The sequence below is a fragment of the Athene noctua genome, chromosome Z (assembly GCF_965140245.1).
Source record: "Athene noctua chromosome Z, bAthNoc1.hap1.1, whole genome shotgun sequence".
NCBI lineage: Eukaryota > Metazoa > Chordata > Aves > Strigiformes > Strigidae > Athene > Athene noctua.
This window is the reverse complement of record NC_134077.1, coordinates 74,510,777-74,535,390: the sequence shown is the minus strand read 5'-3', so window position 1 is coordinate 74,535,390 and position 24,614 is coordinate 74,510,777. Positions and strand designations below refer to the sequence as shown.

The following is a 24,614-nucleotide window of genomic DNA, read 5'->3' as shown; positions in this document are numbered from 1 at the left end:
GGCTGTGGAGTCGATGTTAATTAGGTCCTCTAGGACACCCTGTACTCTGACATTGTGCATCAATACTGGCACCACGATATTGATTTTGACTAGTTTATAAGTAACAGGCTGCTTTCGCTGACAAGCCCGTGAGCTCTCACCCAGGCTCCGGGAGGCTGCTAGAGGTCCCTCTCCTATCGCACTGCCACAAGAAAGCCGCCCCGCACGTCAGGTGGGGTCCCGAGTGAGAGCCCTTCAACCATCGTTTTCAGGTCCTGGCCTCAGTGACGTCTCGGACCCGCTCCGAAGCCCGAGCAAAAGCGCAGGCAGCGAGCGCCGCGCAGCCGTGCCGGGGGTAGCACACACCACGGCCCGCTGCCCGCGGCTGCCCTCGCAGCAGAGGCCTCACCTGGTTCGGCCTCGGCCCCGCTGCCAGCACCCTGCCCACGGGGACCAGCCCTCCCCAGGGACCCGTGCTGCCTCGCTCGGGCCCCTCTTGTCTGGGAGAGGGGCCACCGCAGAAAGGCAGCGGCTGCGTGAGGGGCGCGCCCAGCCGCGGGCTGCCGAGAGCCGCCCGCCCCCTCGTCCGCCTGCGCCTCCCGCGGCCGGCCTTGAGGGCGGCGGGGCGGAGCCAGCGCGCCCTTAGCCCTTCCATCCCTGCGCACGGCGGCGGTCTGTTCCTCCTGGCTCCCCGGTGAGTGTGGGCCGCGGCCGCCCTGCTTCCCTTCCTCCCGGGGGCCGCGGCTCGGTGCGTTGAAGCCGCGGCGCCCCCTTACCCGGCGGTGCCGGGCCCTGCCGGCTGTGGGAGAAGGGGAGGGGTTCAGGGGCGTCCCTCGGGGCAGAGCTGAGGCGGGTGCGGGCCCGGGCCCGGGTCCGGGCGGAGACCGGCGGCCAGGCAGGCCAGGCTGGGCTAGGCCGGTCTGACGGCGGGACGCACGATCCTGCGGTTTCCCGGTGGCGGCGGGGCCGGGGCTGGAGGGGGCCGGTAGAGCGGCTCCGTGCTGCGGGGGAAATCGGCCCTGCGGCGGCTTCGTGACCGCGACTCCCGGCAGCAGCAGGCTGTGCGGCGCCCCCGCCGCGCTGCAAGGGGGCAGGGAGCGGAGCGGCTGGCCAGGCCCCGGCCGGCGGGAACGTGGTGTCTCCGAGACCTGGCTTTGGACCTGTTCACACCAGCTACGGGAGTCGGCTGTTGCAGAGCTGAGAAAGAAGAATGGATTTAGCGAGAGGTGAAGAGCGGGAATGGCAGAGAAGTGCTGCCCTCTCTTCATCTAGGCAAAGCCTCTTCATTAATTTTCATACTAGAAGAGCTTTAGCCTTGTCGGTGTTTCAGTAGCACCTAAATAGTAGAGGATAGTGCACATACCAAGCACACAGAAACCTTGCTGTGTTCCAAAAAACCCATAAATCTGCAACATAAGTAGGTGAGACACAGAAGGGATGGAATGAAAGCGTTACCAGGTAAAGCCGATGTTAAGTGACAGGTTTTAATAGTTATGGGGTTTTGTTTTGGGTGACAAAATCATCTGTTTTGCATTCATGGCACAGACAGCAGGTTCTCAGTATCAATAACAGTCATAGAGGTTGCAGCACAGGTGCAGGTATTCACATTGTAGTCTAACCTGGCAGAGGTCTGTGGCTGTGGAGATGTCCGGTTCCAGAATCTGGATTAGGTGTTTGTTTGGATTAGACCTTGCGTATCTGTTCAGCACATTGCTGTGTTTCATAACACCACCAACAGTTCCTTCTTATTTTTTAACTGAAGGTTGTACTTTGATATTTGGTTTCCACCTCTAAAGCTAGCGTGGGTGTGAGGGAGGGTGGAAAGAGAGATCTGGACTTCAGTATTCTTTAGTATCTGCAGGAAACTTGGTCTAAACCAGAGGATTCTCTTTCCAAACAATTGGAATTGAATTAATATCTCTGAGCACTAAGGGCTGTTGCTATTGTTCAGACTGGCTCATTATCAATCCACAATACCGAAGTAAAGGAAGACCACCCTAGAGAAATATTAACACTGGAATGTTTATTTAGTATTGCTTTGCTTAAAAGCAATTGTGCTCTATCAGAATGTCCCAATAAACTTCTGGGGATTGTTACTTCTTCAAAGAAAGTAAGAGGAATTTAATGTGCATGGAGTAGGAAGTGCAGCTGACTCTTGTGCTCTCCAGGGTCTGTCGTGTGGAGTGTGTGTGTGGAGTTACTCAGACAATTGTCGATACTTTACTTATCCTGGACTTTGTAAGATAGAGGAAATTGTCGGAGGGGTTTTTGGTGTTTGAAGGAATCTGATCACTTAGTGATGCTTTGCAGAGTGTATCTTGCAGACTACTGCTGAACTGAAGACTGTAGGGCCTTCAAACTACATTTTTGTCATATCACATGTAATTTGTTTCTCTCTGGTTCCTTGTAGCCAGAGGATAATACACTCCCACTTTAATACTATTCAATTAAGTTTTATAGTAATGGTGGGATAAATAAAATAATAACTGGAGAAAACCACAGAAGAAATAGAAATATTTAAATAGTAAGAACAGCAGCGAATCTTTTTTTACTAGTGTTTTCCAACTTAGACTCTCACTGTAGGATTTCACCACATAGTAGCAGGAAATTTTCTCCCTCCCTGCAGTAGCTATCCACATAAGGTGACTGAAACAATGTGAATTGGAGAGGTCCCTTTCCTTCTTTTGAAACAGACAGAAGGTAGAGAGGAGTCTCAATTTCCAGTCTGATCTGTTTGTGTGCATAGAAGGTAAGAATTTTTCAGGGTTCTTGCTTTCAGTGCTGCCTTAGGGAGTGTTTAGTTCAGAAGATTTTCTCTAGGTGTTGGGCACTTCCCGAAAAGAATCGGGACATCCCACAGTTTTAGGGTTAGGACTCCAGAAGCTTGTGAAAGAGGGTGTCTAGTTTGGTTGGGGTTTTTTGTTTGATTGTTTGGGGTTCTTTTCCCCCCTAGCCTATCTGTGGAAAACTGTTCTGAAAAAGTTAATTTAAAAATGTTTTTTGGAAACTTAATTTGCCTCCGCAGGGAGCTTGGCTAGTAAACTCTGATGACAGCTAGTTGAAATTGATGAAATCTTGTCAGATACCTGTTTGTTCTGCTTACAGACTGAAGCTATGGGTGTGTGAAAGCTGGATTCATCTACATGAACAGTTGAATAGCAATTTTTATTGTGAGAAAATTATCTTTCATTATTTTCAGAGCAAAAATTCAGGAAATGGCATGAAAAGTTCGGACTTTTTTCCATGATGCCAGGTTTATTTCACAACAGTAGTAATCCTCTCATCAGTTCTTCATCCTGAAAGGACTCGTTCCTCCTACATATCTTTGAAAGCTCTGAGATGGTTCAGGTACCAGGTTGCACAAAAGGAGTTTTAAGGGTGCAGAGACAGCAGTTCACAGAGCCAGTACAATGGTAGTCATGTGAGTAGAGGGCTGATTCAGAGTAGTCCCATTTTGTTTTCATGCACCTCTGCAGTGTTCCTTCCCCCCTTCACATGAGCCTTTTGAAACAGACAGACCAATACTGCAATGTCTTTTAATCCTGCCTACTGAAATTGAAAACAAATTTCAGACTAAACCGTTGTATACACTTACAGGTCTCTACGTATTCTAGACTTCTTGCAGTGCTTCTGTGTTATCAGTGGGAACATGTTTCTGTGTCTTATATGGGACTTTTAAAAATCTCTTCTTTTACGAACACTGAAAACTGATTCTTTGTTAAATCTGGTCCATGCTACATATTTGTTAATGAATAGTCTAAGACAGGGGAAATGAGGAGTAAGTTTGTACAAAGGTAGGAAGTAGGTTAAAGTTCAGAGTTGCTCTTTCAAGGAAAAAAAACCCCTCAATGTTTCATTTTTCAGTGTTCTGTAGCCTCCAAATAAGCTTCACCTGTGTTATCGTACAGGTGAAGCTTATATATAATACTGCTCATTTTCCTGCAACAAGAAGAAAATTAGTCTCTACTTTTTGACTAGGACACTCAGTGATGGGTCTACTGACACAGCATTCTCTTAACACGTATGCCTGCTTAATTAGGATCTGGATTTTGTTAACTCTAAGGCTAGATTGTGTTCCATGGGCTGTATGAGGGTACTGGATATGTGTGCTTATCTGGGTCACCAAAGCTGGCCAGCTGTATAGAAGAGAAGTGTTTTGACTGTCACTTAAGCAGTAAGTGAACTGACTATGTTGAAGTGAGGGAGGAGGTAGCATTTACCTTTCCAGAGGGATGTCTTGAGGGAGTTTAATATACACATCTTAGAAGTGGGCACACATCTAAACTTCCAGCTCGCTTGGAGCTGGGGTTCCTTTAAGACCTAAAGGTCTGATTTCACAAACTTGATCTCTGAACTAAATCTTCAGTTCCAATATGTGCAATACAGAGCTGGTATCAAAGTGAAATAGTCAGAATGCTTATGACAGCCTGTGAAATATACAGATTAAAGGAATATGCGTTTAGTAACCTGTCCAGTGCGCTGGAAGAGTAGCACATTATGGCTCTGAATAAGTAAGTATTTTAGCATTGCAATAAAAGTTTTAGGCTTCTGGAGAAAGCAGTAAAGTATGCAATCCAGTGTCCCATTGTTGTTCATGTACAGAGTTTGTCTTGAGCGTTACAGTTGACAGGGGATCCCTGAAACTTTGCTTGGAGAATGTTTAGAAAAACCCTACTTATTACTTCATTTTTTTCTAGTGTGAAATAATGGTGTAGTTTATATCAGCAGAATAGTTGCTTACTCATCAAATTGTTAGTGGACTTGTCTTTAAGGATCTATATGTAATCATGGACTGTGTAATGGAGAAACACAAAGACTCTGTCTCAGATCTCTGTTAGCACTGAAATCTTGCCACTCAACTGCTTACAGCAATGCAGCACTGTATATTTCTTATATTGGCCTTATCTGTCACAGTAAGAGTTAGGTGTTAAATAGTAAGAGCTTCTCTTAATCAAAACAAGAAACCTGTCTTTATTGCAACAGTAGCTGTACTCATCTGCTCTGTGCACATCCATACGTAATTATTGCTAGATATATTATAAAACAAGACTCTGCTTGTTCTAGTAGTGGTGGTGAACTCTATCCAAGTGCTGGGGGCATTTGTGGGTTTGGGAGAGGGGGTGCTTATTCTTTGCCAGGCTTTTCTGTGTGTGTAGGTTTTTTTTGTTGTGTTGTTATTTAGGTTGTTGTGTTTTTTTTCTCCCCAGGGTAACAAAAACATTATTCTTGGGCAACTTGTATATTTAAATAATTTTTTTTTTTTCTGCCACACAAATATCTGTATTAGATTTTTTTCTAAGCTGACTTGACTTATGGATGTATTTACTTACCAAAGTTTTACTACTTCAGACACCTGACTGATACTGAAGAGGTTGCCTTTCTGTATCAAAAATTCAGACTTCTGGCAATATGCTTAGCATGGATATTTTCCTTCCTTGCTTTTCAAGCAAGGTAGGCGTACACTGAGCATGGTGTAATTCCAATAGGACAGAAGTTCCTACATGCTGGATCTGCTATGTGATCTTTGTTCATGACTAAGATCTATAACTTAGGTAAACTGGAAGTAGTCATCAACATTTTAAATTAAGGCCCATTGCTGAGTAGAATGTGAAACCATGAGAAGAGTTGCAGAGACTCATTTTCTGTTGGGGAACTGAGCAATAGCCCTCAGTTTAAGAAGTGCTGTTCAGCTATATGTAATTCTTAGTAATGTGAGAAAATGCATGATCAGTATTGTCTTGCTGAATTTACAACTTGGTAGCCTGCTGCTGTGCTGGAGCTCCCCTTGGATGTTTTAGTTACTTGGTTTTGCTATTTAGAGGTGCTTGTCATAGCAGCTAAGTACAGATACATGCACATACATAAACATACATACAATGTCAGTTGGTTGAGTGTACAAAACTAAGGGAAATAACTTGGGAGAGTAGAAGAAGGAATGGTAACCACAGTGGAAGGTGGTAAGATCAGATTCAGTGTGTGTGGAGAATGCTGTATTTTCCAAGTAGGGCCATAAGTGTACCTGATGTCCTCTGCCTTATCACCAGGCAAGGGCTTTTATCATAGCAGTCCTGCCAGCTCAGCTCTCCTTTTCCCAGTTTTCAGTTGGAAGTTTCTTCACAGATTTCCTGCAAGTACCAGCAAGTTTGAGCCTTCCCCCTTTTCTTGATGGCTGATAAAATATCATCTTTGCTTTGGCTGAGTGTAACCTTTTATAGCATTTCTAGCTAAAGAAACTAGTAGAACACTGGTAGAGTGTTCAACTAAGCTGCCCCTTTGGTGAGTGTGTGCTTCCCAGTGGTGGCTGAGAATTTACCCACTCTGGAGGAAAAAAGAGCTTTTACTACTTGAAATCTGTTATAGTCAAGCTATTAGGTGTTTAGGTTTATGAATAGATGCTTAAAATGAACTCTTCCTGTTAATAATATAGGCACCCTTGCATAATTTGAAAGAAAACTGAGAAACCAAGGATGGAATAGAAAAGGCACTGGTGGAGACATGTTCCCTTTCCCTGGGTGAGATTAATATGTCTGTACTAAAATGCTGAATGACTGTGCCTGTTCTGTTCCTACTTTATGGCCTGCAGCTTAGATAGAAGTTGTCTCATCCAGAGGCTGTTTTCCTTTTTTTCCTTTCTGCAGGTCAAACAAAATAAATCTGTGTCCTTGGTTTGTCCTCAGGCACATTTGTAATTAACATGATTGTTACTAATCAGGAGTCGTTTGTCAGCACTTGTGTCATGTACTACAGAATGTACATGATTTACTCTCGGCATATATTTTAGCAGAAAAGTACTCTCTGTGCTAAGGTTTTCTTTTATTCTGGATGGTGAGAGACAGGTCAGCTCCCTTGAGATTCCTAAAAAACTGCAAAACGGTATTATTGGTATTGACCCAGTACAACGAAGATAAAAGCAGTTATGTTTTTAAAAAATATATTATTTTTTTTGGTGGTTTGAAAGAGATAGTTAGTTTTAGCCTGATTAGTTGTATTCATTTTCACCTTCAGACTCTCCTGCAGCTCTAAAGAAAGTAGAATAATATGTTAAAAGTGATGTCTAGAACATCTCCAGTGTCTTTAGATTCTCTCTTAAGTATAGTGGGAAGCCTTTTCCTTCTCAATGGCCTGCATGAGATAACTTCTGCAAGCGCAAAACTGCAGGATGTATCAGCATGCTTTCTCAATTCCATTCATTTCCATAAAATTTCAGCTTGTTAAAATTGTTCCAAGTTACACTACGTCTTTTAAAGTGTCCAGGGCCCACAGTCAATCAAGAACATGCTTTAAGTAATACCTCAATTACTGAACTAAGTCCTTTTCCAGTAGAAGGTCTTGTGATGTGACTAGTCCTGTGTTTGTTGGATACTCAGAAAAGTTAACATCAATTTAATATTTGAAATCAACACATGCATGTTTAAATCTCTGCTGAATGTTCTTTTTTGAAAAAAAAATAGGTGTGATCTTAAGGTACATACTTTAATCCTTTTTGTGGAGATCCGCATGATACTTTACTGTGCTTTGAGTGTATTTGATTTAGTTGATTAACTTTTAAGAGAAGACAAGGAAAGAGACACCTTTTTCCTTCTGTCCCCTGGGCTTGTGCATACTTCCTATGTAATGATCATCAAATTATGTGGTCTTTAGTCTGCCATAGAGATACACACACAGTACAGACAGTAGACATTTTTACAGTGGTTTTTTGTTGCTAGTGAACTTTGGAGCTCTCACAGTAAAAGCTGACTTTGCTGACCCACTCAATACAGATGAAGTGAGGAATGTTATGCTCAGATTTTGCTAGTACAAATGCTTTGTTAGAGTATCACAATGTAAAAGTTGTGTTGCCAAAGAAATTTGAACCCTCTCATGACATATCTAGAGATATGAACACTATGGAACAGCTGTTAAAGCCAAGGATTCATTCTTTACTCTGAAGGGCAAATGTTTCATGCACAAAACCCAGCTTCCTTTTTTTATATTTGGAAAGTTGTGACCTTGTCCAGATAAATTTGCCCCTTCTCATATTCATGGTTAGAATCCTTCTGTCCTTTTGCTTCTCTGGGGGAGAGAGAAGTGGAGCTGGAAGAGAGAAAAGCCAGAAATCAGATTTTCTGTGATGAGCTGATGTTCAGTCTGTGGGTGAAATCAAGGCGTACTCTGACAAGAGATGGAGCTGGGTGGCACAGTACTAGTGCCTGCATTGTTGGAACAAGGTGAGTGGAAAACAATATTGATAGTTAGGGAGTGTAGATTTAAAGATGATCAACGTTAGTATGAGCACAATTATCAGTTGTATTAGTAGGCACAGGAAGGGCTAAAATAAAGTTATTGTTTGTCTGGTACACTTTATACAAGTCATGCAATCCTCTGAGAAGGTTCCAGTAATGAAATTCTGCTCCTTTTTATTTTCTTTTTTAAAAAGTCTTCCCCGGCTGAACCATTTTCATAGATTTCATCAGCTGAAACCCCTGGAGTCCTAGGGCTGTGTCCAGAATTGCACAAACACTAGAGAAAGTGTGTCTGGGTAATTGGAGAGGGTGAGTAGCTTGGGCTAGAGTTGCTGCTGTTTTCGAAGGCCGGGATGAGCACTGCTTGTGTGGGTAGATGATGGTTCTTTCCGTTAGAAACCTCTCAATCTGTACTGTCTTCCTCAGGGTCACTGTGTGGAATCCCATTTCAGATGTGACCTCCACACAAATAGTTTTGAGGTTGTTCAGCAGAAAATCACTGCTTTCTTTGGTATGTGTGGTCAGCTATTACAGTGGTCTTGGGGCACTGGACGTGGTCAATGCATGTGACCCTGCACCCTGTGCCAATCCCAGACAGACAGATGTTAGCTCCCCTGCCTGCTAGCCTGTTTGCATATTTACATTTCAGTGCCAGCAAAATGTGAATAAATATTCTATGCTGCAATCACAAGTTAATCTGTATCTATCTCAATGATTACTTACAAAATTTTGGTGTCCTCGATCTGCAGCGTGTTGCTCCCTCGCATCTTTTTTGGCAGATCACTAGCTTGAGTTCTGTGCTGCAGCCGCTTGGATTATAGTTTACTGTCTGGAAATAGTAGCTGGTTTGACTGAGGCTTCTCTGGCTCTGTGAAATTTGCTACAGTAATGCTGCAAGTTGCTATCTTTTATAGATACTTTACATCTTTGCTGGGATTTCTAAATGGCTTGCAAGGTTGTAACAGCATTGTTCATATCCATGTGACCAGGCAGGTGAAAAGAACATGTGTTGGTCACCCCACAGTTCAGCTTATTTTTGTAGCTCACTGATGAAATCAGGTTTGCGGTGAAGTATCTCGTACTGTGAACTGAAAAAGCTGTGTTCAGGGAAGAGGGTGATGTCTGGCAAAGAAATGGGAGCAAGTAGATAATGTGTCATAGCATCTTGAATTGCTGCTGTGGTTTGCCAAGACACTGACTTGGATGAGAAATGTTACGACTGCAATTTATACTCAGATAAGAATATATGAGCTGAATACAGTGTACTTGTTATGGTCATATCAAAGTAATGATCTGCTTTATCTGTCAGGGGATATCTCAGTGTTTTCTATCTTCAGTTACTCTTAGACTTTCCCATAAGAAGTGGATATGCATAAAACGAAGTTCTCTGCTTGGAAAGCAGAAAATAAAGCTCATCAGGACCATAGCTGGCAAGGAGAGGAAGACAGGGGTTATATTGGTCATGTATAGTCATAGAAGCACAGAGTTTGCTTAGAAGAGGAATAGCTAATAAGTTCATGCTTTTTAAAGAAGATGACACCTAAAACTTAATGTGCTGGTGTGCAGGATGGGTATCTACAAAGCTTGGAAGAGGAATTTTAGAAAATAACTTGTAGATGGGAATGTGAGAGGTGATGTATTTGGGGGAGGTGCTGTGGGGTGTGCCTACATTTCTGCCTTCCCTGGTCATCAAACTTTTTTATCTAGAAATTTCTGTTGGTTTTTTTTGATAGAAAAAAATCCACAATTCTTTCTTTTATAGTATCTTGCTGCTTTACATCGTGGACCTTCTTTTGTCACCATTTCTGCTATTAATCTCAATCTAACCTCTAACTTGGTGGTTGTCTTCAAAATATGTGAAATACGATTTGTGCTGGCATACTTTAAAAATCCCCTATAAATGTAGTCCACATAACAGTATTCCCTGAACAGTCAATGAGCCTGACAGGTGAGATAAATTAATTCACTCCTTGGCCTTGCATTAACTGTTTTTAACAAATACTGGACTTGTGCATCCCTTTGCACTAAACAGTCTCCAAGGTCCATCAAAGGATGTGCATCTCATTCCTTGTTGGGGAAAAACTGGGACAAGTGAAGATAATGTAACTTGAATGAAGACAGGAATAGTGCTGTGGGAAAACAACAACAGATCTGGAAATCAGGCCTGTGATTATCTCTCTTCTAAAAAAAATTTAGTCATGACTGGGAATGTTGCCAGGCACTGGAAAAGAATTGTTCTTACTGTTAAACCGTTAGCTTGTTCCTTGACATGTGTTGGTCTAAGCCAGTGCTCCCAAAAGAACTCTGGGCAGAGTTCAGGTCATAAGAGTGTCCTAGGGACTGTTCCATTAGGCAGTTTGCATGCAATCTATCTTTTCTGGAGATTGGGGGACATTGCTAGAGTGAATTTAGGCTCCTCTATGCTAATTGGCCTTGATATTGGGAGTATCTCAACGTACTTTATATAAGTGAACCCTAAAAGTCCTAGGTCCCAGTGGAATGCTTTATCCAGTAAACCATTAGGATAGCCACAAAAAACAAAAGATCTCAAACTAAAATTATGTTTACAGTACCGTCTACTTTAAACTTTTTTTGGTGGTAACCCTGACAAATCTTTCTGAAGTCAGAAGGATTCCTTGCATCTCTGATAGTCAGGGTTTGTAATCTTAGTCTGTAACACTTTCTGGCTCAAGTGAAACTATTGTGTTTTCTGCTCTGGTTGAACTGGGTTCAATTTTGAATGCAAATGCCTGTCTGTTTAGCTTTAGACCAATGACACTTAAGAAATGGGACTACATTGTCAATGGTGGTTCGTGGATCACAGATACACAAAGGGCTGTCTAGAAGCAGCATAAAGAAGAAAATAGTGCTGACATTGAACTTCCTTTGTAAACCATGTGGTATATCCATATTTTTCACAATGCTCTTATCCTTCTGCAGACCTTTTATCTCTAAGGACATGTTACAAGTAGATTTGCAGGGGAAGGGGCATGACTAACACAGGCTATGCAGTACCTTTTTGTCTGTTACAGGCCTTGTATGTGGGAGAGGTACATTGTGGGACTGTGGGACATGTACTTTGTATGCGGGACATATGTCCCATAAATGGCTTTGGTTTTTCTTTTGTGTTCTAGCAACATTAAGAGTCTTGAATAACCATGAGCAACCCTTTTGTACGGATTGTGGAGCCACTGGACCCTAAACAGCCTTGGAAGAAGTTCTTTAATCTGAGCAAATTGGAAGATGGGAGATATGGTACGTTGACAACATAAGGAAAGCATTTCATTAACATTGATGAACAGAACCTTGAAGAGACATTGCAACATTAGATGGTATTTCGTCTCTGGAGAGAACTATGAATTCAAAAGATGGTTCTTGACAATAAAATTTTAGCAAAATTTAATTCTGGCTATTTAGAACTACAGAAATACTGGCAAGATCACAGTATTATTTTCTCAACATGCTGTGCACACAGCAGTCTTGTTTTTCTTGAGTGGATGAGAAGGACTAGGCAAAACTAAGTGCAGAAGTTTTCTCACGTACTGCTGTGCTGCTGTGAAAGTCTGGAAAGTTCCTAACACTGATATGACTGAATCATCCAGAGAGATTGTTCAGCTTTAAAAGAGCAGTGGCTCTTTCCTTTCTGAGAAGGCTTTTCCTTTAGTTCCTCTGACACTTCCTGAATGTGACATCTTCCGTGTGGCACTGGTAGAAATCTTACAATCTGTGCCACTGACTTCAAAAGCAAGTATCTATGGTTAGAGCTGTCTATGTTGGGTATTTTTCCCCTTTCAAAAAGGAAACGGATGATTAAGGAGAATTCAGGAAGCAAGAGGAGGAACATTTTCTCTGAACATGAGCAATGCATATCCATTGCAGGCTCAGATAGTGTGTAAATGAGAAATCAATTCATGTTGGACTAGGTGTGTTCAAAGCAGAGATGAGTCTTAAGAAGATAAATACATATCTGGTATTACCTGTTGATCCATTCTGCGATTCCAAGAGTTACAAACTCCAGATTCTTTAAAAAAAAAAAAAAAGATGCAATTCTCACCGTCCAACAGAAAATGGAATAACTTAGGAATAGAAGAATAGGGGGGAGGGGTGGAGGGTAAGAAGTTTAAAAACAAAACAAAACAAACAATTGATTTTTGAATTACTGTGTCCTGAATAATAGTTGGGTGGTTTTTTTATGATAGCAGAAATGTCTCACAGTGCTTAAGCGACTTTTGTGTCTTGGGGCCCCTATGTAGAAAGTTGGGACAAACTTCTCAAGAGATTTTGAATGTAAATATTCTGAGAGGAAATCAAATAGCTATTATTACAATGGACCAGGGGAGGAAGGACAGAGAAACTTACTGGGTTTTGTCACACCCATTGCTTGTAGTAAAGCTGTCAGGACGCTCTAACTATATTTTTGTTATCTTCTGTAAGTATTTCTATCTTGAAGTAAAAGAAGATTTAGCAGATACACAGTACTACTGCTGTTCAGTTTCGTTCTCCATCTCTGGAGAACAAGGGACTGCCTAGATCACTAAAGCTATGGTTTCCAGCAGGTCAGGTAGAAAATTATGTTTTTCTAGTGCTTTTATATGTGTTCAGCAGCAAGAATGAGAGGAAAGTGCAGAGAAACAAGTCGAGCACAGCACTTTGTGGTATTGTTGTGGAGGATGGAAGAGCTGTGGAAAAGAGTGCTTTTATCAAAGATGCCTACTGTCTCACAGGGATTGAGATAATAAATCTACTCAGAGAATTGAGTAGAACAGATCAGCTAGCACTGACCTGACAAAGCTGAAGGCTAGGAAAGGGTGTCTGATAATTTGGGTTAAAGCCTTTTGAGAATATGAGTATAGCACTTGAGGACCTATCTGCCCTAGACATGGAACCCTGCACTTGCTGAAATATTACCTTAAAGTAAAAAATTAATTTGTTTCTTGCCTCTTACCCATGCAGCACGCCTGCCGTTTTCTATTCGAGTACTCTTGGAAGCAGCAATCCGTAACTGCGATGAATTCCTAGTGAAGAAGGGAGATGTTGAGAATATTCTCAACTGGAAAGTGGTGCAACATAAGAATGTTGAAGTGCCGTTTAAGCCTGCAAGAGTTATTCTGCAAGACTTCACGTGAGTCTCCAAAGCTAGGAAAGTGCAAAGTGTAGAACTTTTGAGCTTGGGGTGGAGGGGTGAGCTGAGGGAAAGAGTAGCAATTAAATATTTGGAAAGAGCTTTTTCAGTTTTCCTGCATGTCAGGACAGACAACACTTGGAGAAATAAATATCTTTTTGAAACTCTTCATAACAGCGGGGAAGAAAATGGGATGAATAAATTGCATCTAAATGATGGAATTCAAGAGTTTAGAGGTTTTGTTGCTGAGGGGCAAGGGATTTGTGACTTTTTTTTTTCTTTTTCTTCTTTTTCTCCAAGGGACTCTTCCTTTCAATTGTTTACCCCTTTCAATTCTGATTTATAACCCACATCATTATAACCCACCTTGACAGGTGGGTCTGTGCAAACCTCATGAAGTTCAACAAGGCCAAGTGCAAGGTCCTGCGCATGAGTGGGGGCAATCCTAAGCACAAATAAAGGCTGGATGATGAGTAGATTGAGAAAAGCCCTGCCAAGGAGGATTTGGGGCTGTTGAGTGACAAGAACCTCAACATGAGCTGACTGTGTGCTCGCAGCCCAGAAAGCCAACTATATCCTGGTGTTTCAAGAGAAATGTGACCAGCAGGTTGATAGAGGTGATTCTCCCCCTCTGCTCTCATGAGACCCCCCCCTGCAGTGCTGTGTCCAGCTCCAGGGCCCCTAACATAAGTTGGACATGGACCTGTTGGAGCGGGTCCAGAGGAGGCCACAAAGATGATCCGGGAGCTGGAGCGCCTCCCTGTGAGGACAGGCTGAGACAGCTGGGGTTGTTCAGCCTGGAGAAGAGAAGGCTCTGGGGAGACCTTCTAGTGGCCTTCCAGTGCTTAAAGGGGGCTACAGGAAAGGTGGGGTGGGTCTGTTTATCAGGGAGCGTAGGGATAGGACAAGGGGTAAGAGTTTTAAACTGAGAGAGGGTAGATTCAGATTAGATCTAAGGAAGCAGCTCTCCACTGTGAGGCTGATGAGGCACTGGCACAGGCTGCCCAGAGAAGCTGTGGCTGCCCCGTCCCTGGCAGTGTTCAAGGCCAGGTTGGACGGGGTTTTGAGCAACCTTGTCTGGTGGAAGGTGTCCCTGCTCATGGCAGGGGTTTGGAACTAGATGATCTTTAAAGCCGCTTCCAACCCATACCATTCTGATTCTATGATTATTTTCTCTTCCAAGTCAACTGTTATTCCAAAACATTTTTAAAGACTTCTCTGCTATTGAAAATTTAATGTCTACTTCTCCCAGAAATACAAATTGAGATTCCTACCTAATGGACTCTGAAAACTGGGCCTTGTTATTGCAAGTCCACTGTCCTTTGTACCTTTGTCCTCTGCCTTTGTAAGAGAGTTTAGTTCATCCGTGGTAAGCCCTATGCTGCTAAGCTGTCAGTTGATTTCATTTCTCAGAACACTAAAGTGTCTTAGCTGTCATACCTTCTGTTTTGCATTTTCCCAAAGGTTGTCTGGGTGCTAGAGACACAGTACAACTCAACTCCTAAAGGCATTAGGAAAAATTGGCAAAGCCTCAATTGAAAAAAGTGCTGTTTTCCTAGCTATTTTTTACCTGCTGACTGTTAGGATTTTGAAAAGCTGGACCACAGAGGAAGCCCAACCTTCAAGCAAACATTGTTTTCTTTGTTACTGTACTTCTTTCTTACCCCCTACTCTCCTGCTGACTTTTAAAAATTTTCCTTTAAGTCTGTAGAGCAGCTGCATTCATGGAAAATGAGCTTTCAAACAGGCTCCTGAGTGGGATCTTTTGGAAAAGGCAGCTTTGGCAACTTTCCAGAAGCCATACAACAATTTGATTCACATGTCCTGGATTAGAATTATCGAATTTCCTAGATTTATACATTCTGTTGTTATCCTGAGTTCTTCTGAGACTGTAGATGGATGTTGTATCTGTCCCTTTTCAATTATCTAACATTTGTAAACTGTCAGAATAACTCTTCCACACTGTTCCTTCCAACCCCGCCTTCCCCCAAATCCACCTAGGTAGTGTAACATAACATTTGCCTTTTTTTTGGTGTATGCATATCCTGGGGCAACAAATAGCTTCAAACTGCTGAACATCAGTTAATCATGTCAAAGTTAGATAATGTGGACCCTTTTTTCTGTTTGTTTTTGTAAACACTTCAAGGTGAAATTCTGTGGAAATTGCAAAGCTTTTTCTTCACTGTTTCTGATATATTTTATAATGACAATAGGTTCCTTATAAGCAGAGTTCAAAACATAAACTCTCACTGCTTTGGGCTGCTCTTGCAGAAATGTAGTGTTCTTAGTGGGTTACTGAATGATGCCAAATCCTTATGAGCATATCAGGCAGCTCTTTCTGTCTCAGCAGCCAGCAAAATCAGGTATTCAAGAGACTTTCCAGAACTGATTGAAAAATGTCATGGTAGTACATACCTCTGTAGAAGCTGAGTGTCTGTGCTGACAAACACCAGAAGCATTGTTAAAATAAATATGGAAATGTGTATGATTTATTAGGTAAGGTGGGTGTTGGAGTGCCAGAAGTTATGGTTACTACTCTTTATTTGCTTATGACTAAACTTGGGTTTGAGGACTCTCACGTGCATTATTCTGACCATCTGTATAGTTTACCAACCTCACTTGGGAAGGAAGGCTTAATTTAGAGATTTAAAAATTGTTTTGGATGAATGAGACATACAAACATAGAGAAAAAGGCCTGTCAACGTTTTTCTGAGTCACTTGGAGTTCAGGGGCTTGCAGGATTGCAATAGGATACGTGAGAAAGCAGCAATGTGAATGTTGGCCTGTAGATTGAAAATGTGGTCTTTGAGTGTCATTTGTGATAAAAGGTCTTTTGTCAGTTTAAGTGCAAGAATTTGTTAGTAAAGATGAATGGTACACCCTATTTCTGCCTTTTGGGTTTGTCCAGTGATCTGCCAGGGCAGTTAAATCCACTTCTGAAAATACAGTTATTCTGCAAAGGTGTTTTGTAGTCATGTTCTTTGTAATTTAAGAAATCAGATGCTCAGCTCTGCCAGTTTCACTTGAAGTGTGGAAGGTACCAAACAGCTCTAATTATGGGGAAGATTCTCCTGTGCTTTGCAAAACTTGGAAGAGATGACCATTGACTTAAAATCAGCAAAATAAACATAGCAAAGAATCAAAGAAAGGACCTTGTCATTTCCCCCCTCTCCCTTCCCTTTTTAAACAGACTGAAGTAGAGAGAGGCACAGAGCAAAAGAGAAGCCAGGTCAGGGTCTCAAAGGAATGCTGACTAGGACTAAGTTTCCAGATTGTCAGCCAAGCATGTTAAACTGCTTCTGCTGGTTGATGAATTTTGGCTTCAGCTTGTCATTTTTACAGTACTCAGGGTATAGATACGGTTCTGTCCCTTCTGCTCTTCTGACTTTGTCTTCCCAAGTGTACTGTCTCTGCCTTAGAGTATTGATCCCAAAACTCAGGATAAGGCTGTGGTTTGCTTTGTATGGAACAGTAGGTGTCTGTTCTGCATCTCAGGATCTCAACTGTGTTTGATTTTTTTCCAAATTGTTTCACCTTACCTTTTTCTCTTCTGTTTTAGTGGGGTACCTGCTGTGGTTGACTTTGCTGCAATGCGTGATGCTGTGAAGAAACTTGGTGGTGACCCTGAAAAAATCAATCCTATCTGTCCTGCTGATCTAGTGATAGATCACTCCATCCAAGTTGATTTCAACAGGCGGTAAGGATACAGAATTACTCTTACTTCTTAATGGTAGTAAGCTGAAGCTGATTACTGAGAATGAAGGTAGTCCCATTGGTGATATTCTCAGCATTTGGACTGTTAACAACCTAGATTCTTAAGAAGTGCTTGACTTGTTTCAGTTGCTGTGGATTAGATGGGGGAATTTTGTTTTTTCTGTGGTACGTCTCTCAGCAGCACAAGCCTGGACTAAATGTTGATAGAAATAGTCTCAGTCCAGACCTGTTGTGACGTAATTTTACATAGTAATATTTCATTATTATTGGTTGCTCAGAAATAGCTTTTTTCCACTTTTTTTTTGACCCTGTAGGGTCTTTTAGAAAGGACAGGCAAGAATGTCTCCTTTATTTATATAAGAATTTATATTATATATTTATATAAAAATTTATATATTTGTACAATCCTGAGCTGCCCTAGCCCAGCTCCGAGGAACTGTTCGCTAGTTCAGTGCCTCCAGAAGAGCACAAGACACTGATTAATGTGGCTCCTATAAGTACAGGAAAGAAACATAATGCTATTCAATCCTCAGCATGCTACAGAGAGATGAGCACTCACTTGCACTGACTAGACCCACAGTGAAATATGAGACCTCTGCATAGCGGTTCTTCTGCGCTTCATGATATCCAAACTTGGGCCTATTGAACTATTCTTCCAAACACATCCTGCAATTGCATGGTTCTTGGTGGCTTCCTTCCATCTTCCAAACTCCTGAAACTTTTTGGTCTGCATTAACCTCGCCTGCTAAAATACTCTGTATTTATTGTCCTATATAGGAGATAGTTTTGAAGTGGGCCGCTTAAGTTATGGTATTGCAAAGAAGAAAATTCCTAGAAAGTGGAAATTAAAGAACACAAAGAGGACTTTTGCGGTGCCAATATTTAGAGGCTTCTTTAGAATGAAAATAACTAACTTCTGAGCAGAAATATATTGTGAAGCCTGCTTCATAGAAGAATGTTGCCAGACAGTTTTCAAATAAAACTTTTTTCCTACTGTTTTTCTAACTGTAGCCTAGTAAGGATACAAATTCTCACTGATGCCATTTCATACTTATCAGGGGAGAAAAAGGGCCAAAAAATTTTGATCTATGTAACTCAAAAATCATCTTCCTTTTAACTTTTTTTTTTTTTCCTAGGGATCCTGTATCTATTCTTAACACTAAGGAGTTTAGAAACAGACACAAAATTACAGATAACCATCTAAAGACTGATCTCTGGGGTAATGGGTGTTTTAGCACTATCTATTAAACTAGAAACCCAATCTTTTTTCTTTTTAATTTGCATCACATAATTTTTTAAGATCTTTGCAAAACAGCTTATTCCTTTGTGAACAAGACACGATTTCATCTTTACCATAGGACAGAATCAACTATTATGATTCTTCTTCTGTATTATTTTAATATTCATTTTATGCTATCAGTAGTATCTGAGACTTCATTTAGATGATTTTTTGCAAATAATTACTTTTTGTCACAGACTTATTTTATTTCTGTTAGGCTCATGTATATATGGAGAGAACATTGACTAGCCCTGTGCTTCAGCTCCTTCAAACTCTCCAGGTCTAAGTTAGGCAGCTGATTCAAGTGAAATATTTGTTAGCCCTGTCTGCTTTGAAACACAGGGGCTTCAGGCAGCGCTATATCATCAGTGATAATCTCTTTTTAACTGAAGTTACAGAACAGTTGTGTTCCATTTCCCTTTACTGCTTTGCTGATTTCCTCTGATTTAGGTATTGGAAACTTCACATTGCTCTAATATGTAATGTAGCTTTTCCCAAGTTTTGTCTGCCACATCTGTGATAGACAATACACTCACATTTGAGCCAGACATCAGGTATTATCTCTTAAGATTTCCTTTTCAGTGGTTGCCTGAAGTTCACAGCTGCAGTGAGATTAAAAAGATAATTGATCAGTGTTAACATTAGCTAGTAACTCTTCTTTTCTTTCAACCTTTTGGTGTATCTGACCAGACATAAGTTTCAGGTGGATACTTTTGGTTCTGACAGCTGATTATTTTCACCTGCAGATCAGACAGCTTGCAAAAAAATCAAGACCTGGAATTTGAAAGGAACAAAGAAAGGTTTGAATTCTTAAAGGTACTGAATGAAGTAATTCTATTTGCATGGAGAAAAGTGAAATGAACAAAAGTTCTTCAGTGGTCACGTGCACTAAAAATTTTTTATTCCAATTCTTTCTGTTTCAGTGGGGCTCTCAGGCTTTTAAAAACATGAGGATTATACCACCAGGCTCTGGGATCATCCACCAAGTGAACTTGGAGTATTTGGCAAGAGTGGTGATGGATCAGGATGGCTACTACTATCCAGACAGCGTGGTGGGCACTGATTCGCACACCACCATGATAGATGGCTTGGGAGTGCTTGGCTGGGGTACGTGCAGTAGCGTATCATGAATAGTCTGTTAGCCAACTAAGCTGTGTTTCAGACTCTTAGTCCCCACTCACTCCTGCCAGCAAGATAGGGGAAGAGAATTAGAGACAAAGACAGTTTAATAAGTGAAAGGGAGAAGAAAAAAAGAAAATGAAAGCAAGTGATGCAAAGACAATCAGTCACTACCTCCCACCAGCACACCAAAGCCTGGTCAGTCCCTAGGCATTGGCTACTTTGGAAAAATTCCTCCCTCACCCTGCCTTCCTGGTTTAATGCTGAGCATGATGTTATATGGCATGGAATATCTCTTTCTTCAGTTGGGCTCAGCTGTCCTGGCTGTGTCCCCTCCCAGTGTTCTACCCACCCCGGCTTACTTGCTGAAAGGCAGAGTGAGAAACAAAAGACCTTAATACTGTTTTAAGTACTGCTCAGCAATAGCTAAAACATCGGTGTGTTATCAACATTGGTTTGATCACAAATCTAAAACATGGCATTATATAGGTGCTGTTAAAAAAAGTTATCTCCATGACAGCCAGACACAGTACACAGACTAACCCCAAACTCAAGGAACCCGATAAGGTCTCTTAAAGTTACTGAAGACTTTGTAACTAACCTCCCTGTTTTGATTACAGTCTCAGATGATTTCTGGTGCATGTGTTGTTTGGGTTCCTTTTCTGTATTTTCTGTTCTGCATTTAAAATACAAGGAAACAGGCAAGGAAAATGGTAAGACTTCTGGAAGCATCTTAGTCATTTGAGAAGGCAAAGGGATTGAAGCATCACTGAACATCCATTTATTCCTTAGTCACTTACCTACTTTCAAAGTGTTGCCTTATCAAAAAGTACTGCAAATGCTCTGTTAGGTTGAAGATGCTGAAAGTTGAAGCTGATTTAAATATGGCCGGAGAGGCCATTGTAGGAAACAGCACTATGAATTACATTCTAATACCAGTAGTCTGCAGAATACTTGTTGCAGAAATAAATACAAATAATTTTTTTGCTTGTAGGGCAAACTGCAGTGTTTGATTTCATAACCACTTTAGTCAGTAATTCAAAGTATTTGCAATCATCCCACACATGGTAGCAAAAACTTATCTTGCTGTGATATGGTGATAGGAGCCCTATTGAAATAGATATTCTACATGCAGAAGACATGGTGTTTTTAGATAGCATTTGCTAGTTGTTCAGAGATGCTTGTCAAGTTATGAGTACCACCTGTGATAGAAGTAGGACATTGGTTTTTTTCTACTGCATGTAATACTGGTTGATCTAGACTTTCTGTCAAGGCTGGAAGAATTCCTGCTGGCCTAGAATACAAATGTAAACAAGTTTGTTTTATTTAAAACCATGACATCTTTGGGATAAGAGATGTCTCTTTATATATGATTGCACCTTATGCATGGAGCTGTCAGATAATGTCACAACACAACAGCTGCTTGGAAGTGTGTCTATAAAACTTAGCCTTATTTTCCTCCAGAATTTGTAAAGTATGGCTGGACATAGTCCATACCTTATGTGCTCAAAATGCAGACTCTTGGATCCAGCATTTCTTGCTAGTGGCTGGTAATGCTGAACTTGCTTCATACCTGTCTGTGGTAGCCCATCAGTCATGTTGACTAACTTGACTGTTTAAAAATTATTCAACAGCTAGTGAAAGGACTCACATGCTTGGATCTGTCACAGAATTATCTTTTTAATTAACATAGGTATATCATTTTTCATAAAATAAATTGGAAATTTTCTTCAGAATCATTATTAGATTGAGAGGGAAAAAGGGTGGGAGTGGTTTGGCATACATAAGCAACTATTACAGGCAATTTATTCTAGTTCAGTATTAATTAAAGTAAACAAAAGGTAGAAGGAGGTTTGAAAGTGGAAGATAAACATGAGAGGGACTTCCTACAGGCAAAAAGTTATAAAACTACCACCTAATGCCAAATTGCTAGTAAACATCACCTTGATACTTTACCGTATTAAATCAGCAAAATGAAGTATTCACTTGAATTGCACTTGTCTAATACTGAAGGTGTGCTTACACAAAGGTTCCCACCTGTGCACACCCAAGCCCCGTTGAAACTTAATAGATGTAAGGAAGATATTTCTGTCTTAATGAGTAGTTTTTCTCTTGGTATTCTTTAGAACAGCCTACAGTCTTGACTCTAATAATCTTTTCCTCCTTCAAAATAACTTCTAAGTTTTTGTTTGACCAGTAGTCATGGTCTGCATACATTTAATTCACAGCACACCGTATTCAATGCCATCATGTCAGTCATTCTTGGCTTATGCATTGCATGTTTATGTCATTAAAGAAAACTGTTACATCTGCTATTGTAAAAGCCAAACATCCTCAGAGTAAGTTACTTAGATTTACCTAATATCTATGTAATGGATGAGGAACAGAGGTGAAAGTATGAAACAGAAAAAAATTTAAAAGCCCAACTTGCAGAAACTGAACCAAGATGAAGTGCCTCTTAGCAGAAGGCTAAGCCCTCTGGCTGTCTGCCTTCTCTCTCCTTTCATGCCTTAAATCAAGTAATTGTCTATCAATTGTACTTAATGGGTTTATCTTTGACACATTACTGTCTCTCTGAATAGAATAGTTGGATTGTATACTCCTGTTGCATACAGGTGTTGGTGGTATTGAAGCAGAAGCAGTGATGTTGGGCCAGCCGATCAGCATGGTGCTTCCTGAGGTGGTTGGCTATAAGCTGCTAGGAAACCCTCAGCCACTGGTAACATCCACTGACATTGTGCTCACCATTACCAAGGTAATGAACATGTATGCTGTTTTGCCATTACTACTGAAAGCTATGCATGTTCTGTAGGATAAAGCCACTGTACTGCATGCTTAGGAGCCTGTGTGTGCTTCCATGTAGTCATTTTGGACTTTTTCTAAGTTTTATCACTGTATGGGTTGGAGTCAGCTGCCCAAGGATAACGGCAAATCTGCTAGGCAAATCTGTTTCCCAGAAAGCATACAAAATAGAACAGAGCTGATATCTTACGGCCGTTTCAAATCCTCATGTGCAGACCTGTTTTGGAACAGCAATGCTTGTAAAAGGATCCTGTTTCTCTGCTGCCTCAAAAGAAACAGTGACTTTCTGTTTTGAAGTCCTCACTTAAAATAAGGCAATCTAAAACCTAAAAACAGGCAGTAAGCACTGAAGTCTGATTTCTTTGATCTGCAGGTGTTTGGCTCGTATGTCATATATTCATAGTATGTTTATTCACTCTGTGGATTGTGACTGAATTAAGAGTACTACTGGGCCAGCATTAATGATGTTGGAGGTCAGAAATCTGGTACACATGTTCATCATGGGATGCTGTCTCTAGAGAAAACCTCCAAATGGGAAAAGCCAACAGATATTGTCTATGAGTTCATCCAGATTTTGTGTGTGGTCAGTCATTTACAGTTTGATTGATGTACTTGTGCAGTTGGTTCTTCCTGTTTCCCCATCTTCCTGGGTTTGCTGGCTAAAGACCCCAGAGTGTTCTCCTCTCCTTAGAAAAATACAGTTGTTCTAAGGTAGACTCTAGTTTAAATGAGGGGAAGAGCAAGTTTGGAAGGAATACATCTCTGTGTTGTACCTTATTATTGAAACTTTACATCTGCGTGTCCTCATCTTTGTGATTTAGTTTACAAAGGCTTCCTGGTTTCAGATGGCTATAGAAACCTTCGGAAAAGGTTTCTCTGAAGTTGAAAGCTGGATTTAATAACATACATGCTCAGGTCATTTGACACCTAGCGATGACACAGGCACTGTATTTTCATAACAGCACCTTCGCCAAGTTGGAGTCGTGGGTAAATTCGTGGAGTTTTTTGGTCCTGGTGTAGCCCAGCTGTCAATTGCTGACCGAGCGACCATTGCCAATATGTGTCCAGAGTACGGAGCAACAGCTGCCTATTTCCCAGTGGATGATATTAGCATTGGGTACCTGATACAAACTGGTGAGTGTAAGAAGAGATCATGAATTAGAGATGTAATTGAGAGCAAGGACTCCATGTCTATATGGTGTAGTCAGCAGTGGGGTTGAATCAGGTGGAGCTTTCTGATCTTCAGTGCTTTTTTTTTTTATCCATACTTGCTTATTCAAGCTGTTTCTTGCTCTTAGGGTTCATGTTTAGTAAGAGCTGAGTTCTAGACTGTTTTGCAGCTAACAGCCTCCTTAGCCCTGCCCAAACCTAGCTTGTCCAGGTGACAGAAACAGGAACCTAAATTTTAGTTCTGCAAAAGCCGTTAAGTCTGCTTTGTTTCTAGAGAGTCTCTAATATTTGTGCTGAAAAGGTCTTGTCAATGTACAGTGTGAACAGTGAAATAGTCTGTTAGGCATTTTTTTCTTTTATTGTCACATAGTAGTTCCTCAGTTTCATTTGCATTTTCTTTTTGCTGTATCTGCCTTTCACCTTAGGCCGCGATAAAGAGAAAGTTATGTGCACAAAAAAGTATCTTGAGGCTGTGGGAATGTTAAGAGATTTCAGGAACTCCTCTCAGGATCCGGACTTCACACAGGTTAGAAACTACTTTGCCTTCTGTCTCCTTGCTTTGTGCCTTGCCCTATTTTAATGTGATAATTGTCTGTTTGTCACAGAAGCTAAGAAATAGTCAAGGGACTCCTTATCCTTTGACTTGGTCCACACAGCTGTCTTAACTTAGGGCCCAGTGGAATGAGTTGGCTGCCTTTCCAGGTGTCAAAATTTGGGCATAGGTATAAAGTGGGTCTCAACTGATCTCTTGGTGCAGATTCTGCAGTTTGATCTATGCAGTTTTGAAAAGTCCACTCCAGACTCAAACACAGCTACGAAGATAGTGTGGATGTTGTTTGTGTGAACCTTGTCCCAGTTTTACCCTTTTGTTCAGCAACTTATTTTGCTATGTGAATCAGGACACTTAGTCTCTGTGGTAACAAAGATGACACAAGCTGTTTTCTATGCAAGAAAATCAGGATCTTACTCTGTGTCAAGGAAACTCAAGTATATTCCTGGTAAGAACTTATCTTGTAACTTATGTTCAGGTTTGCATAATTATTCAAAGACCTTAGTAAATAGAGAAAAATGCATCACACTCTAAAAACAAAGTTGAAATGTGAGTGAGGAATAGGAAAACATGATAATCTCCATTTTTATAATAGATCGAATGTTTTCCCCAAGGCCAAGATGAATAGTCTGCTTTACTTTATGCCAATACGAGGAT

The 24,614-nt window shown here is 41.1% G+C and overlaps 1 protein-coding gene across 2 annotated transcripts in view; it reads left to right on the top strand.

The window, feature by feature from the left end:
• Window positions 1-569: 569 nt before the first annotated feature.
• The window catches only part of ACO1 (aconitase 1), a 38,222-nt gene continuing 14,177 nt past the window's right edge, over window positions 570-24,614 (top strand). For both annotated transcript variants that reach the window (XM_074932926.1, XM_074932925.1), the window contains exons 1-9: window positions 570-673; window positions 11,336-11,456; window positions 13,155-13,323; window positions 16,883-17,020; window positions 19,063-19,132; window positions 19,240-19,423; window positions 22,051-22,190; window positions 23,200-23,371; window positions 23,833-23,933. In XM_074932926.1, the coding sequence (XP_074789027.1) occupies window positions 11,360-11,456; window positions 13,155-13,323; window positions 16,883-17,020; window positions 19,063-19,132; window positions 19,240-19,423; window positions 22,051-22,190; window positions 23,200-23,371; window positions 23,833-23,933 (1,071 nt within the window). In that variant the 5' untranslated portion in view covers window positions 570-673; window positions 11,336-11,359. The remainder of the gene's footprint in view (window positions 674-11,335; window positions 11,457-13,154; window positions 13,324-16,882; window positions 17,021-19,062; window positions 19,133-19,239; window positions 19,424-22,050; window positions 22,191-23,199; window positions 23,372-23,832; window positions 23,934-24,614) is intronic.